The following is an 18,015-nucleotide window of genomic DNA, read 5'->3' on the forward strand; positions in this document are numbered from 1 at the left end:
CACTAACCTGAAGCACATATGTCTGTATCCTGGAGAAGCATGTAAAAGAGTGGAGAACAAGTGCACGTTCCTAATTCACTCATTAAGCGAGTACACACACTGTGAAAGACAAAACTGCCCTATTTGACTCAAATGCCTGCATGTGCCCACTTCACATTTCACAAGTTGCCACAGGTGTTTCTTGCAAGAAATTTCTGTTTTCTGCCACTTTAATCAGGAACACATCACCGCGATCACATGGGACGTATCAGGCATATCAAAGTGTAGCACATGCTCACTGGTGACATTCACCTACTTGAGATTCATGAAGGATGGGTGGGACGAAATAAACACTTTCACAGCATGAAAGATGGCATTTTGTGAAAAATATGTGGATATGTATAAAAAGGTGAAGAATTGTTGTATTGTTTTCATATTAAGATCAACAGGAGAAGTTATCCCATAATGAATTACTGAATGTGAAACACAGGCAATAGAAACAAAAATATCTACTTGAAGAAAGATTTGGAATGTACACTTAACACCAAAAGGTTCTGTATATACGACTGAATGAGTACAGTTTTATGTTGGATTAAGTAATGTAAAAGTAATATAAAGGGAATGGAGACTAAAAAGGGTTTCTTACACAGATCCATAGGAATTGAACCCGTGCTGTCAGTGTGACAAACAAACACATTAACCACCTGGCTACCCTTATGTTAATGTGAGAAAATGAATGAGTTGGGTTTTACGCCGCTTTTAGCAATATTCCTCAATATCAAGGCAGGGAACACCAGAAATTGGCTTCACACATTGTACCCATGTGGGGAATTGAACCCGGGCCTTCGGCGTGACGAGCAAACGCTTTAACCACTAGGCTACCCCGATCGCTCCTTATGTTAATGAGTGAACATCGTTTTATTACCAAAGACCATCATCAAACACAAACAGCTGTGAAAGGGAAGCTTCACTGTAAACATAAAGAAACAATTTGGTATGATCGTGAAAGAAAGAGCCATTAGCAATATTCAGTTTACATCTGACACTATAAATACTGGACCAGACAAACCACTGAAAGTATACACAATTATCAACACCACCTCTGTAGAATGACAATCAGTCATGCTATTGGGATTGTCAGCTGACAATGCCTACACCTCATATCAAGCTTGTAGTACCACATAGGGAATCAAACACTGGACTTACAGCTGACAAGCTAACACCTCATCCACAAGCTTAACAACTGACACTAAAGCCTAACAAACAATACAAAGCTCTTACCATACTTACATGCCTAAAAAGTGCCTTTTATTCATACTGAGCTAGTCATACCATGAAGGGAATAAAACACAGGTCTCCAGACAAGTGAACAGATTAGCTACTGGCCAACCTACTGGGCTACCTACTGGCTCTAAAGCCAAACGAACAATACAAAGCTCTTAAAACACCTAAACAGTTCCTATCCCTGAGCTGAGGTAATTGTAACACAAAGCTCATTACTCAAACCAACCATGAGCAGCAAGTCACAAGCCACTTCAAACAAGTCACATGTACAATTCTACCAACATAACAGCCAACTAGCATGAAGGTGTCATACACAGTAACCCATAGACATTCAAAATCCAGGTCAAAACCTGTAAAACATCAAGGCATCTCACCTTACAATGATAATGGCAATCAAACTTGACAGCTCCGTAAACAAAAATATACCTGACACTAAAACAGCTGAGTTTGACCTCTCTGAAGGAGCATGATCAGTTTTCCACAGATTATAGCACAATAACTGAAAGCACCTGTTTGTCCACTCAAAGGTCAGGGAACACATTGCCCAGGTGAAAATTGTCAGTAGCCACAGGTGTGGGTTGGGGAGAAAAGGTCAATATAACGTAAGATCTTGCCATTCCTTGAGCAAGGATACATGGCTGTGTGTTGACCAAGGGATTAATTCCTGAAATTTGTAGCTTCATTATTCCATAAGGACAGTCAATATTGCTGAAGAAATATGTTCCTATGTCAATACTGGTCAGTGAGAACATTGCCAGTATACATGGGCAAAATTGCTTGGAAACTGGTCAAAGGTTTCCGAAAAATGAAAATCTTAAAAAAATGTTGACATAAAAGTATGTTTCTGAATGAAGTCATTTGGATGTATATTATTTTAAAGAAGCAGAGACAATTATGAGAAAACTTAAAATTAATAATGTGGTATCATCTCAGAAACTAAAAATACGGCAAAATGAAAGAATATGTCACTGACTTACTAGCAATTCTAGAAGTTACCACTACTTTGTTAACATGACAACTTTCAAAGTGACATTGCTTGTAGCAGTCCTCTTCCTTTGCCTGCTACAGTCTCAAATCCCAAGGGAAAAAGAAAACTGTACTTTCAGAATAGCCAGAAGTCATTCTGCACATGCCACAAAATTGAGATTGTGTTGTTTTTTAAAATGAATTAAATAGTTAATATATAACACCTTGATTCAGTGATTATGAAATTGTTACTGCATTATCAGGTTTCAATAATAAGATGTAATAAATATTAAGACTGACTGACTGAGTTAAGTTATACGCCGCTTTTAGCAATATTCCAGCAATATCATGGCGGGGGACACCAGAAATGGGCTTCACACATTGTGCCCATGTGGGGACTCGAACCCGGGTCTTCGGCTAAATATTAAGAGCCACATGTAGATGATGACGGACAGAAAATGCACTATAATGAGAAGAATAGTAAGCCGAGATGCAATCTGTCTGAACACCAGCCAAAGATAGGATAGGGAATACACCACAATTGATTAGGAATATTCCAGTGCTCATGAATACCTCAGTGGTAGTGACTATACCATGATGATTAAGAGAATATATACCACAGTGACAAGGAAAATATTATACTGAATATACCAGAGTCACAGGGTTTAAATGAATAAATAAATAAATAAGGGTTAGGAAATAGCTATAATACCACGAATGCGCACACACACGTGCACACACATGCACATTCAAACACACACAGTGAAAGTGAGAAAAAGTCTTCTCAGGACATGTGTGTACTTATGCACAGGCATGTACTTTTCACATTTAAATATTTATACTTCAGCTGTGTCCTATTTGGTGTTGTGTAAGTCATAAGATTCTGATGAACTACGCAATGTTCGAATTCCAAAGGGAAAACAATTTATCTACACCACAGTGATTGGCAATATACATATCCACAATGATAGGGAATACCACTGTGGAAAGGAATAAAACAGTGATATGGAGGTGAGGTGAAAGTGGGTTTTACGTCATGCTTGAGAATATTTCGCTCATATGACGACGTGCATGCGTGTGTATGTGTATGACGTGCGCCTGCTTGTACTAGCCCAGACTTAGGCTGGTTTTATAGTGCTAGCCCACTGAGATACCATGCCGCAGTGAAGCATGAATACCCCACTCAGACACATTATACTGACTCCGAGCCGACCAGTCCTTGTTGTACCCATTAATGCCGAGCGCCAGGCAGGGACCAACAAGTACCATATTTTAACGTCTTTTGGTATGACGCGGTCGGGGATCGAACCCGCGACCTTCCGTTCTCTGGGCAGCGCTCTAACCCCTACATCACGGAGGCGGTCCAGTTTTATGGAAATAATATGCATGCCTTTCCTCCACACTCTCATGTCCTATCATCACTAGATGACAGCGTCTTCAGCCAACTACCTCAGAGTGGGAGACAATTTAATTGTAATGAGGAACAGGAATGTGCATAACCTGGTGAGAAAACTGTTGATATTCTGAGAGGAACTCATAAAATAAAGTAAAACTTAAGTTTGAATCACTTATAAATGCATTCACTAACTTTAATTACTCAAGAAATTATTCTCTAAGGTATAAAAAATCTAGTTTCTTTTCATATTGAACAAAAATGCCAGTAATAGTCTATGATACACTTTCCCCTTTGAAACTATTCCTAGCCACAGGCTAGTGAGCATATGTAACATTTTAACTGCCCAAGAATCTTGGATAGATGTCAAGAACTCTGGAGCAAGTCCTCAGGAGTTACCTCCCTTTCATATGTTGGCATGACATCTGTCTTGATGCATGGAAAACAGGTAATGATTGTAAAAATGGATCAAATGCAATCAGGATCCGGAATTGAAGATTCAATGATTTTGCATCACATTACACATGTTAGAGACCTCATCAACAATGTCACAGAAACATACATGTGATCATAAAATCACATAGCGTGCATCAACATGGTGAACATATCCCACAGCATCAAAATATACTGTAGATGCAGTCATTCATTTTCTCCATGAATATATAAACATATGAAGATTAGGGATAATCATAAGTTATCATTGGTTCTTTTCTTCCTATGACTAAAACAGAGTTTGTTGAATTGGTTATTGTTTAACGCTGCACTCAGCAATATACCAGCTATATGCTGGGAGTTTGTTGGAGCTGACCATGGCTACTTATATATATGACTCTTACATTAGCAAGAACCATGCTTCCTTTAAGTGCTTTTAACAGCTTAATGTAATGGTATCGAATAACACAAATATTCGGAAATAAATATGACATAATTGGTTTATACTGCAAATTCCTTTCAAGCTCTCTATGAACACCATCATAAACATCTGCACTGTTCAACATAATTTGTGAAATGAATTATGGAAAACTTGGTGATAATTTAAAGGTCATCTGTTCAACTGTTGAGTTTCTATTGTAATGTTATACCTATCAATGTCAGGATTTACAAATGAACATGGCTGTATGTATAGGCACTTAGTCAAGGCACTTAACTACCTCTACTAAAGTACTGTCGGAAATTGAAAAAAAATGTTTTAGGCTGTTACTCTGTATCCCTAAACTTTACACGATTGCAAATAGCATATGTCGAAATAACCCACATCGGCAAGTGGGCGTTCAGTGGGATGCGTAACAGGATATCCAGAAAAAGCATGTTTACTCGTAAAATCGGGCAAAACTTAGAAAAAATATGAATAGCTGCTGAAAACAATAGATCAGACTATAGATGGCAATTAGGTCGCTCAGCCAGGTATGACGACGGACCGTCGACTTCGCATGGCATATCTGTTAAATACTTAGTTTAACAGATATTTCACACTTTCACATATTAACTACATAAACTGTAGGTATAAATGTGAAAAAAAAAGGTTTTTTTCTATTTCTGACAGTACTTTAATCAAATCACCTCCAAATATATGCATGTATGCTGGACCTGAGACCATATAATAGTATATATAATCTGGCAGTATAGGCAGCTACTGACGAGGCTACAAGTTGACAAAGGTTCATTAAGATTTACCACGATCTGACACTGGCTCAGTACCCATGTACTGTGCATTAGTTGAACATAACCTCTAATGACTCTGATGTGTTAGACATTTACAATGCTTGTTCATTTCAACAAATTATTAAATGGCCAGGTTTGAAGGGAACAATTTTTCAATAACAATGTCAGTGTGTATATATATTTTAACTGTCAATGTCAACACAAACCTTCAAAGGATAAAACCGGTAATTTTACAGCTGATGAAAATGACTGGTGTGATAATGTATTCAAGGTGCTATTTTCAGCCCACCTTTGAATGGAGAAAAGTGCACGATACTGATGAAAACAGAGATGTCATCTTTAACACTACCGTGTTGTGGACAAAACGACAACATGAGGTGTTTGAACGACATGGTTGCCGCTCGTTCGGCGCAATCAGATGAAAATCGAAAATTCTTCGTCATCTTTTCAGACAAGAATCGCTCGTGATTGCAGACGATCCGTCACACTTGAATGGCCGTGGTGGGCACCGTGGTTTATCTTCTCATTCACATCTGGTTACATACAGTATGTGACAACTTACCATTATAACAATGCCATAAAGCTCCAGTTACTCGAAAACTCGCACCATACACCAACCCACCACACTCGGCACACACGCTTGTTGTCGGTATTACGTGGTTGCAATATCGATTTTTGTACTCGGCTGACTCATTTGGCTTGTGAGGGGACGTAGGAATTCCCTACAGCGGCAAAACGTCGCATAAGGTATATCTTTTGATATTTCAAGTTGTTTTGACACAAATATGTATTGCTACACATGAGTGACCAAGGTATTTTACAAGTATATGTTTATTTTTACACACAATATTTAATAATACTTTCTATAGACATCCCAACACCCATATAGATAAGTAGACTCGACTATATGCAACACGTGGGTTAATGCGTCTTTGAAGTGTAAGATGTGTGTGTGACATTTTCGGGGGCTTGCGCAGCCCAGTCCTGTGGCAACTACTTCAGTTTCTTTCATACCTATTTTGAAATAAAGATATTGATGCTTTCATATTAGTTTCGTCTGTACACATTGTGACATAACCAACAAAGGTGAGTCAAGGTGAATTCTCAAACGATAAAGGTACGCGAGGTATGCACAAATACCCTTCCAAGTACTTTGTTTCCAAAAATATATTTCCAAATTAAGACTCGGAACATCACATCGTTGTAAGAATATGTCGATACGAAATTACCACAATAAGAAATAATGTTCTGACATTGTTTCTGGAAGCAAAATTTAGAATCTATTTGTTTCAGTATTTACATATTTAGCAAGTTACCAATTCGGCCGTGGATGCCTCCCGTAATAATATGAGAACATGCCATCTATGTTATCTCTACAGGAAGCCGATATATAGTTTGGCCTTAATATAATCAATATATCATTACCTTTGTTGAAACGTTCATTCTCTATTATAAATGGTAGGGCTCATTGTAGGGACTTATACATGTATATATTTTCCAGAATAGATATTGCGATATTTTCCATTATATTGTAGATAAATAGACGATATTGTGAAATGAAAAGAATATACTTTAGTTTTCAGTGTCGGTTTCATATTGAAAGTCCTGATGAGATAAATATTGACGCTTCTAACGTTTTGCAGGGTGAAATATGACACGTAGGTCTGACCGATCCCTTTTGCCAATACACCCGACGCCCGACGCCCAGCCTGTCACTACAAAGTGTTTGTTCGTTTTCTTGTTTTCATATCTGAAACGAATTAAGTTTCACTTTTTTAAATATTGTTTCTACTTATGACCAGCATTGTTAAAATAATCTACATCAATAAAAGTGCACCAGACAGATTCACTATAAGCTGAGGCTAAAACCTCTTTTCGTAAGAGCGAGTGGGCATATGTCCTATATTTAGCAACGCTATTTATCATTTATTCAGTCACACTGACCGGTGTACATATGGATATATATCACACGGAAAAAGCCGATTTGGCATCAATGGAATAAACGCTAGTCTGAATGGCTACCGTCGCCATCGATAATGCTGATTTGTGCTATCAAGTGTGAAATATCATGCGTTATCGCTATAAGGAAAATCCTAATGTCAGAAATAGACCTTGTTTGTTTGCACACAAACACGACCTGTTGTTAAAGTATTGTAGGTACAAAGGCACCTGCAGCATTTGGACTATGAACAACAATGACCCATGCTGTTTTCTTCAAGAAACGCACGACTCGTTCGTACAATACTTAGAAGACGCTTGATTATACATATCCGTTCATTTTACAAATGGCAACAATATATATAGGTTACAACTGTTGGTTGGGGGAAATGATGTGGGAAGGTTGGGGGTGATGGGGAACAGGAGATATAGGCTTTGTTAAAAAATTGAAGCGAGTTGGATTGCCTGCTTCTTGGATGTCTGTGTGCCTCAACTAGCTAAACGGTTTTGGGTAACGAACGATCGGCGTCTGGGTATAAGATGACCGAGTCATATAGTTATCTGACCACCCGATTCTCGTTATTTCGTCTGTTCTTACATCAAACATGCGATACTGCGGGTCAATTCTTCCATGAGGTGAGGTGAGGTGAGGTGAAAGTGAGTTTAACGTCGTGCTTGAGAATATTTCGCTCATATGACGACGCGCATATGTGTGTATGTGTATGCGCGGCTGCTTGTACTAGCCCAGACTTAAGCTGGTTTTATAGTGCTTGCTCACTGAGATACCACGCCGCAGTGAAGCATGAATAGCCCACTCAGACACATTATACTGACTCCGAGCCGACCAGTCCTTGTTGTACCCATTAATGCCGAGCGCCAGGCAGGGACCAACGAGTACAATATTTTAACATCTTTTGGTATGACGCGGTCGGGAATTCTTCCATGATTTAAATACTACTTATGTGTGACCAGAAATTATTGAGATTTCAGGAATATGTTTAACTGGATTTCTAGTATAAACAACCTTGACCAGCTATCAAGTGCTTGGTTTCATTCAAGAGAGACAACTCCGTTAATCCGTTTTCATTAGTTTGTGAAGAGTTATCCACCTTTGTTTACTTGCTAGCAGACGACATTTGCAATATTTTTCAAAACACGATAAACATTGGACAAAGGGATGGATATATATGGCATTGAGCACCAGGGAGGCGCAAGTAGGCCCAGAAAATTGACTGTCGGTGACAGGAGGCGGCTTGGAATTCTTGTTTCTAAAAGCAAACGAAGGGGTTTAGAAAACTTAAGGCTGGATATGATTGATAGAGGAACTGTGGCTGTCTGTAAGGAGACAATTAGAACTGAGCTGCATGCAATGGGTTGGCAGAAAAGTCGAGGAATTCCATCACCGATCATGAAACCTGAACAAAAGGAGCGAAGGTTGAACTGGGGCTTACAGCATAGAAATGTTAACTGGGACAATGTGATTTTCTCAGATGAAAGTTCTATGTGGCTGTTTCCTAATACACTGAAATTCTGGACCAAACAAACTGAAAAACCTTGGTATCAGCACCCAAGTACAGTCTGAAATTTAATGTGTAGGGTGGCATATCTGTGTTAGGGGCAACGCCCCTCTGTGTATTTGAAGGGAATATGAACAGTGAGCGGTACTCAGATATTCTCGAGGGACATTTACTTCCATCTGCTCACGTGTTCTATGGAAACTTTTGGATTTTCCAGCAGGACAACGACCCAAAACATCGTTCGAAGCATTCACAGGCCTGGTTTCGGACCCAAAATATGACATTATTAGATTGGCCAAGCTTTAGCCCTGACCTAAATCCAATAGAAAATGTTTGGGGACTTATGAAGGAAAGTGTCAATAAGAAAAATCTGACAATTGCTGAAATGAAAGAAGAGGTGGTCCGATATTGGGACAGCATGGACCACGACTTTGATCAGTAGATCTAGTATGCCCCGACGCATTGAAGCCTGCATTGCTGCCCATGGTGACTTGACAAAATACTAACTGTTCACCTGTCTTTGAATCTGGAGTTATGTTCTGCTAATATTCACATTTAATAAGTGAGTAATGAGTGAAAAAAAATCTTTAAATTCTCAATAATTTCTGGTTGTACTGTATATATAACAAAGGCTCTTCTTATGCGGGAGAGTGTAAAATAAAATCGAGGTAGCTCGTCTGACTTGTTTTATTTCCTCTCTAGTTGGTTCCAGTATATAATCCTAAAGTCCATGTCAAATGATGTTGATTTGGAAATAGCGAAGCAAATTTGAAAAACGATACTTCTTGTTATTTAGCTGTGGCAACGTACACCGGTTCTGCAAGTGATGTAAACCAGTTTGATGTTGACTCAGATTGTAGTTTTAAGCTTGCTCAACTTGAAATGTTTCCCTCCGAGATGCCCCTTTGTGTTCTGTGGGATAAAAGACGTGGCTACTTAAATGAGACATGGGCTAATGATATGGGAATCTACCTCACATGTAGGCCAATTGTATACCCTGATTGGTTGTATTTCTGGTTGTTTTTCACCTATATCACGTTCTGGTTGTTCTACTACCCAATACTATGGACTATAGTGTCAAGTATCCAAAACGTCGTCTCAAATACGGTGATGCATGGTCTTTCTGAAAACCACTTTCATGCTATAATTGCAGATATGACCTGGCCCCTGAAGAACCCGTGCATGGTGAACTGAATTTGGCGGAAATGATACCTATAACTTATAATAACGTAATATAAAAGCCAGGAGCTATAAATATATACATAAAATGATATAGATGCAGTTAAATTTACCTTCACGTGTGAGTCACCTTGCAATATCCAATTCAGCCTAAACAGGTACATGCAGTTTTATCATTTTCACAAGTTCCAGGTTCAAGTAATGTTTACCCTATATACCTAAAATAAACCTGTTTCACGTGCTTGTTTCACCATGGCTTAAGTCGTCAGAATTACATGGTTTTAAAGTCAGTGTTGTTGATTTTTCTTAATAATGTATTCTTCATAACACCAACTGTGTATACTATAGAGTGAAAAATAACATTCCTTTGAAGCCACATATCTTTATAAGATTTATCTCTATGCACAAGGTTTTAAGCCCCGCGATCATAATGCCCACAAAGCAAAATATACATACTCTTGAAAACTGAGTTCGACCAAAAGATGACAAATGTTATCAAAACGTTACTATACCGAAACACAGGTGTCCTCCCATTTGTGAGAACTCCCAGTTGTGAGACACATTAATTAATGGTTGAGTGCACCTGGGTGGTGTTTCCACATCCCTACAATGAAAGTGGGAACAGCCCTGTTATTGAAGAAAACCCACAGGAGGCATGGTTCATTAATGAGTTAATTAACACAGAAGACATTGTTCATTAAAGAGCATTTATTGTTTTCAATAAAGAACATTAATAGACACAGAAATAATGAAATAGATTATCAAAGATATGAAGCAGCCAGGTCGACATCGGTACTTGCTGATGAAAAGAGCAGACAAAGGTTAATAAGTACATTTATATCAATTATAATTAAAACAGTTGTTGTTCCATTAATTAAACACGTAAATTTGAGTAGGTAAATTTATTTCTCTTTCAAACAAATGATCACGTGACCTACAGAAAGTTTTTATCTTTTAAAGACATTTATTTGAGTAGGTTAATTGATTTATCTTTTAAAGTTTCATTAAGTTACCTCCAGATGAGCGCAGGGAGGTTCTGTACCCAGTTCGAAGAATGTGAAGTGATCAGATTTTATGATTTAAGGCGAATTAGGTAGATACATAATATATATCAAACCACAATTTAGAACTTCAAACCACAGGTTGCCCATTGAAACATGACGTTGGTACGGCATCGAAAGATGTAGTAGAATCTACCAACATTGTACATCATCTGTCCAGCACTAAATGTCCTTAGACATCAATTTCTTCCCCAATATTATTGCAAACATCCTAATATTGAAAATAATGTTTATCTAATGGAATGTGATTATTCACCATTTAACTCTAAAGTTGCCAAATTGATAAAAAAATTGTTCAATGTTTTAATATGCATGAATGTGCTATATATGTTGTCTGTGTCACTTTATGTGATTATAAAGTGTGATTATATAATTATATGTGAGAATAAAATGTCTGTTCTGCTCCGTTCACAAGGTTCAGTTACATAGCTTATCTCTAATTAGCTTGGGTTAATCCATTTCATCAGATAGGGGGACATGTTGTGTTTTCTTTGATAATTACCTACTCTACTGTCTCACAAATGGGAGTATACCGAAACACACCGTAAGCCTGAGGTCAGCAACACAATGGTCTGTATCAAAAACATCACTGCATCGAACACCTAGTTATTGTTTGTTTCATTTGTAGCTACCACCAAACAAGTATGGGTGTATATACGTTGTTAATCCCTGTAGTGTACCTGCGATCTTCAGTCAGATATTTCATGAATTAAGGCGTTTAGATGAACACACATTACCGTCTCAACCGGTGAGTTGTTTTGCCGACGATCGACCATCCCCGTACTTGGACACAAACTCACACTAACCCCACGCCCGTTGAACTGAGCTGATAATTAGTGCATTTGGCAAATATTCGTGTGTTTAAAAAATATCACTGTTTGCACATTCGTGTTACAAGCAAAAGGAGAGGCAGTTAGGCGTGTTTGCAGTGCTTCAGTTTAATTTTCTTTTGAATTCAATGAATGGAATGACTACGGGATTGAAAAATTTAATTTGCAGATTTTTTAAAAACTTTGAAAGATCACGTTTGACACCTGGCCCAGTTTACAAAGTATCACCTCTGTTTTGGGTGCAGCATCCTGATTTTGTGAGCACGATTTATTCCACTTCCATTAGAAGTAAGTACCCGAACCGTTACGTATAATTAATAATATTTCCCTTCGCAGGGAATCTTTAAACTGAAGGTTATGTGAGGGCAGGTAATTCTTGGTGGACACCGACATCAGCAATATTTAAACAAATTCTGGCATTTGTCATTAACTGGAGTCTGACCAGTTACCTTGTGTGTTTGTTGTTTTACGCCGCACTCAGCAATATTCCAGCTATAGGGTATCGGTCTGTAAATAATCGAGTCTGGACTAGACAATCCAGTGATCAACAGCATGAGCATCGATCTACGCAACTGGGATACGATGACATGTGTCAACCATTTTAAGTCAGAGATCGTGACCACCCTCTTACGACAACCATGGGTTTGCTGAAGACCAATTCTAACCCGGATCTTCAGGGGTCGCCATTTCCGAAAAGTGTATGTTGCTGGGGTCATTTTCCAACTGGAATCACAACGGGGAAAGGGAAAAGTCAACATATATAACCTTTTGATATTTCTGTGCCATTATCTTTTGCAATCTTTGGCTTTGATCAACAGCCAGTCGAGTAGTGATGTGGAACTACGATGATATAACCGAGAGCATGACCACCCACACCGAATCGTCCTCGTCACATATGTTATAACCACCAAATTTTCATTTTGACCTTAATGCTGATGTCATGGCACGCACCCTGGTATAGCTTCACGCGTTGGATCGTAGGCCAGGCGCTGGTAGCAGGGCCTGGAATTACCCAACAGATGACATTCTTATTATCTTTTCAGTTTTCTGACATTCGTCCGGTCTCAGGTCAGAGGCCACTAGTTCACACTTCTATCAAGGGACACGGTTGGAGTGAGTTGGGTTTAATGCCCCTATGTACAGCATTCTGGTTGTATCAGGGCATGTTCCTGGTGCTGATAAATCGACAAATCATCGTGTGTTTGTTGTTTAACGTCGCCTCCAGCATTATGCCAACTAGTTGAGGCGGTAAATATTCGAGTCTGGAACGGGCACTCTTGTGAGCAAGTGTACAATAATGTAACATGATTTTAAAATTATTTATTACATGCCTGAAAGTAACGTATTGTACGTTATATCAGGGTCATTGATACTGCAGACGCGGGCGATGGAAACATGCTTCAAGGGGTCAATATGAAATCCAGTGCTGCTGTGATGGGAGGGACATGTTGGACATGATGATCTTATTTGTTAGTGTGTAAGATATTCCGACAGATCTCCGATCTGTTTATTCACATCTGCTCTACGAATAAATGTGTTTGAAACACAGCTAATTAAATTGTCACCGAGACTCTTATATTTCGTATGGTTATGGAAAGTATTGTGACACTTTTATTTCCAGATACATCTGGTTCCTGAAACTGATATAGAAGACACACTCTTGCTGTCATGTTCTGATTTGTTCTCTTATACTTACTTATACAGGGCGCTGGGGTAACGTAGTGGTTAAAACGTTCGCTCGTCACGCCAAAAATCCCGGGTTCAATTCCCCTCATGGGTACAACGTGTGAATCCCATTTCTGGTGTACCCGCAGGAATATTGCAGGAATATTGCTAGAATCGGCGTAAAACTAAACTCACTCACTCACTGTTGCTAATACATCTGAACTTGCAACTGGTATAGAAAGCGTTTGGCGTGTTGTGTGGTTTTTACTCCCCACGCCTCGCAGACGTTGCCCAATACCACAGCAGGGAGAAATAAGCAATACATGCTGCAAAGGATACATGTTATTCTGAGGTGAGGTGAGGTGAAATTGGGTTTAACGTCGTGCTTGAGAATATTTCGCTCATATGACGACGTGCATACGTGTTTATGTGTACGTGCGTCAGCGTGTACTAGCCCAGACTTAGGCTGGTTTTATAGTGCTAGCCCACTGAGATACCATGCCGCAGTGAAGCATGAATACCCCACTCGGACACATTATACTAACTCCGAGCCGACCAGTCCTTGTTGTACTCATTAATGCCGAGCGCCAGGCAGGAACCAACAAGTACCATATTATAACGTCTTTTGGTATGACGCGGTCGGGGATCGAACCCACGACCTTCAGCTCTCCGGGCGGACGCTCTAACCACTACACCACGGAGGCGGTCTGTTATTATGAATATCATACTGCAGTTGTCATACTGCGGGTCAGCATGATATACCTTATGACTTTCTTTGAACTGCGGATGGCGAAGGCGTTTCAAGTTGAGAATCAACTTGACATCATAAGACTATTAAAGACTATGACATTTCATCCGAAATGGAAAAATGTTGTCCTAAATTTGTTTTCCATGTCTTTTGCAAATTAATGAAACGCTCGGAAAATATCGACTACAGGTTATCAGGAAGCGTCATTGAGTGTTGCCTCTCTTGGTTGTTTGCAAACATGAGCAGTTTGATTGTTCGAGAAGTTTCGTGATGTTTGTTTGTTTCTCCGTTATTTTTACTATTATTTCTGCTATATGGCAGGGGTCTGTAAATAATGCGGCCAGACAATACAGTGATCAACAGCATAGATCGATCCCGTCAGTCACCTCTTAAAACAAGCATGGGTTACTGAAGACAAATTCCACTACACATCATAATTAGTCGATTGTAACATACTATATTATGAGCAAGTGTTTTATTTTTGTGTGAGTCTTTTTAACGCCTAACTGAGCAATGTGACATCTGTATGGCGGAGGTCTGTACAGAAACGTATCTGGACCTGACAATCCAGTGACTGACAAAACAAGATACAATGACAGAGCATGTGTCTATGAATCACTATAAAATTGTGATGATACCGGGTGTTCGCCAAAGGCGAGTGTATCCTGCATAAACGGTGGCACCCATCGTAAACATGTACAAAGGGTAGTCAACTGTTCACCCCAAAAATGGTAAATCCATCCATGCCATTATCTCAATATCACTTTGTTTGCGGGTCAAATGATCTTGTACGCGCGTACTGTATATGCATTTCATCATCCATTGACATTTTTGTCCTGGCAGTCTGTAGATGCAATATAGGAGACAGGTTACCAACACCATTATTCGTATGTTTATCATTGTGTTGTGAAAACACACACACGTTTAATTAAATATTGGTTTGCCTTGCGGTGTGGGACTGAAATACATTTCTTCACCATTGCTAATGGCCGGTGCTACAGGAGGGACAGAAAATGATTACCCTTTTCATGAACACCTGGTGTTATCGCTGAATTTTAGCGATTCATTCACATGATTTTCACGGTTCCATGTCCTTTCCACTGAGTGGAGTCCATTACAAGGATAGTCAAGACTGAGTATTTGACTGGCACTGATGTTTTATATTTGCAAAACAGTTGCAGACATTGTCACATGCACAACTTTCATTTGAATTTAACGGTAAAATGCTTCACTCTTCTGGCTTCTCAAACACAAAAATGGCTTCAAGAAAATTGTGATCCTCGTGGAAAAAACAACAATTAAATCAGTCTTATTTACTGACAGTTCTGTGCTACAGTTGGCACATAGTCTTGAGGTATATTGGTATATCATTATAAATCATTGGTCACCACTGATTTGGTCCAGCCTATCACTCATCTATCACTATTACAACATTCTGTTGTACCTCTTCCCTTACCACACTGGGTTCTCCTTCCTGTTCAATGACAATACAATCATCTACAGCATCCTGAACCACAACCTTTTCAACTCTTTCCTTAACCACATTGTGTCCTTCAATTTCCTGATCTACCACTATACAATCTTCTTCTTCCTCCTGTATCCAAATATGTTCTGCTTTCTTTATCACATTCTGTTCTTGAACTTCCTTGTTTACCACAATCCGTTCTTCATCCATTACAATCTTTTCTTCTTCCCCATTTACCAACAACTGTTCTACTTCTGTCCCCTGTAAAACAAACTTTTCTTCTTCCACTTCTCTTGTCGACTGTTCCTCTTCCTGCAGTACTACAACCCAATCTTCTTCCATGTGCACAACATACTGTTCTGCCTTTTCCTGTCCTTTATCTTTCTTCTGTACAACAGATGTTTCTCCAAACCTCTGCTCAAGAGACTGTTGTTCATCTTTCCCACTTTCCACAAACTGGTCTTCATCAGGTTTATTTACCACAATCTGATCTACTTCCTTCTTTACAACATTCTGTTTTACCAAAGCTTTAGATGAGACAATCTTATCTACATCTTTCATTATCTGGTCTTCATCTACCTCCTGTAAAACAAATTGTCCTTCATCTGGCAGAAAATTTACAATCCACTTGTGCACCCGTACCACATTCTGTTCCTTATTCACAACCCTGTCTTTGCATTTATTGCTTACCACAATCTGATCTACTTCTTCCTTTACAACATTCTGTTCTAGTACCTCTTTATTTACCACAATCTGATCTACTTCTTCCTTGGCAACATTCTGTTCTAGTACCTCCGTATTTACCACAATCTGATCTACTTCTTCCTTGACAACATTCTGCTCTAGTACCTCCTTATTTACCACAATCTGATCTACTTCTTCCTTGGCAACATTCTGTTCTAGTACCTCTTTATTTACCACAATCTGATCTACTTCTTCCTTGACAACATTCTGTTCTAGTACCTCTTTATTTACCACAATCTGATCTACTTCTTCCTTGGCAACATTCTGTTCTAGTACCTCCGTATTTACCACAATCTGATCTACTTCTTCCTTGGCAACATTCTGTTCTAGTACCTCTTTATTTACCACAATCTGATCTACTTCTTCCTTGGCAACATTCTGTTCTAGTACCTCCGTATTTACCACAATCTGATCTACTTCTTCCTTGACAACATTCTGCTCTAGTACCTCCTTATTTACCACAATCTGATCTACTTCTTCCTTGGCAACATTCTGTTCTAGTACCTCTTTATTTACCACAATCTGATCTACTTCTTCCTTGACAACATTCTGCCCTAGTACCTCTATATTTACCACAATCTGATCTACTTCTTCCTTTTCAACATTCTGTTCTACTACCTCTATATTTACCACAATCTGATCTACTTCTTCCTTTTCAACATTCTGCTCTTCTACCTCCGTATTTACCACAATCTGATCTACTTCTTCATTTTCAACATTCTGTTCTACTACCCCTTTATTTACCACAATCTGATCTACCTCTTCCTTTTCAACATTCTCTAGTACTTCCTTATTTACCACAATCTGATCTACTTCTTCCTTTTCAACATTCTCTAGTACTTCCCTGTTTACTACAATTTGTTCTTTTACCACCAAATGTTCATCTTCCTTCTGTTCTACAAACTCATCGTCATCTTCCTGACATTCTTCAGTCCAATCTTCATCAATGTACACCTGTTCTTCATCTACTACTTCTGTCTTGTTGTGTCCATCAGCTTGTTCTATTTCTTCGCCCTGTTCACCTGTTCCTAAGCTTTCTTCAGGAGTCACAACCTTTCTTCTCTTCCTGCCATTCTTTCCTGGAGCTGGCTCTTGTTCCTTATCCATCTTTTCAGAAGGATCGGTGCGCTTACAAATCAGCCTTTCGTGTAATTTAGTCATTGTCTTTGTAAAATGTCCAATTCTAGTATCCATTGAACCAGATATATTCTGATTTCCAATCTTTTTGGCCCATGGCACATTTTTCTTAGCTTTTGCAACAATTTTACACTGTAAACCTGTATGGATTGGAGCCATATTTCCTTCAGGTTTACTGGACAGACAAGCTCTTGCCTCACTAGGAGACAGATAAACTGGCTTTCGTTTATATACAAGGTGCTGGTGTCTGTTCCTTATCCTTTTGTTCGGCTTTGGTTCATAATCAATACACTTCTTACCTTTAATTCTTTTCGGACAACAAAATTCTATTGGATTCCTTATTCCCACAATTTGCCTGTAAAGATACTCATTCACTTCATCACGACATATGTGTACCCTTGGTTTCAGAATCATGTTAGTGAGAGAAGCTTTTCCGTCACTTCCCAT

At 39.0% G+C, this 18,015-nt stretch overlaps 2 protein-coding genes across 5 annotated transcripts in view; both read right to left on the bottom strand.

Annotated features, from left to right (window-relative positions):
- Positions 1 to 5,949, bottom strand: part of LOC124277280 (CAP-Gly domain-containing linker protein 1-like) — a 164,999-nt gene extending 159,050 nt beyond the window's left edge. The window contains exon 1 of the mRNA XM_046713041.1: positions 5,847 to 5,949. Coding sequence (XP_046568997.1) covers positions 5,847 to 5,849 — 3 coding nt within the window. The 5' untranslated portion in view covers positions 5,850 to 5,949. The remainder of the gene's footprint in view (positions 1 to 5,846) is intronic.
- Positions 5,950 to 15,361: 9,412 nt separating this feature from the next.
- On the bottom strand, positions 15,362 to 18,013 carry LOC124277640 (uncharacterized abhydrolase domain-containing protein DDB_G0269086-like). Of its 4 annotated transcripts, XM_046713517.1 has the most exons (3): positions 17,245 to 18,013; positions 17,164 to 17,190; positions 15,362 to 17,049 (listed from the first exon to the last, which is right to left on the bottom strand). In XM_046713517.1, the coding sequence occupies exons 1-3, from the start codon at positions 17,980 to 17,982 to the stop codon at positions 15,631 to 15,633; spliced, it is 2,184 nt and encodes a 727-aa protein (XP_046569473.1). In that variant the 5' UTR covers positions 17,983 to 18,013; the 3' UTR covers positions 15,362 to 15,630. The 4 variants fall into 4 exon arrangements, with proteins under 4 accessions (XP_046569473.1, XP_046569353.1, XP_046569416.1 ...); XM_046713397.1 differs by having other exon boundaries at positions 15,362 to 17,190; XM_046713460.1 differs by having other exon boundaries at positions 17,164 to 18,013.
- Positions 18,014 to 18,015: the final 2 nt, after the last annotated feature.

This window comes from Haliotis rubra, unplaced genomic scaffold, assembly GCF_003918875.1.
Source record: "Haliotis rubra isolate DU_JTF1 unplaced genomic scaffold, ASM391887v1 Scf1, whole genome shotgun sequence".
NCBI lineage: Eukaryota > Metazoa > Mollusca > Gastropoda > Lepetellida > Haliotidae > Haliotis > Haliotis rubra.

Bases quoted from the DNA above. Each gene is read 5' to 3' on its own strand.
- LOC124277640 (XM_046713397.1), bottom strand. From the start codon at position 17,982: ATGATTCTGAAACCAAGGGTACACATATGTCGTGATGAAGTGAATGAG. The intron at 17,191-17,244 runs GTAGATCAGATT...GAAAAGGAAGAG, and splicing joins AGAATGTTGAAAAGGAAGAA to GTAGATCAGATTGTGGTAAA.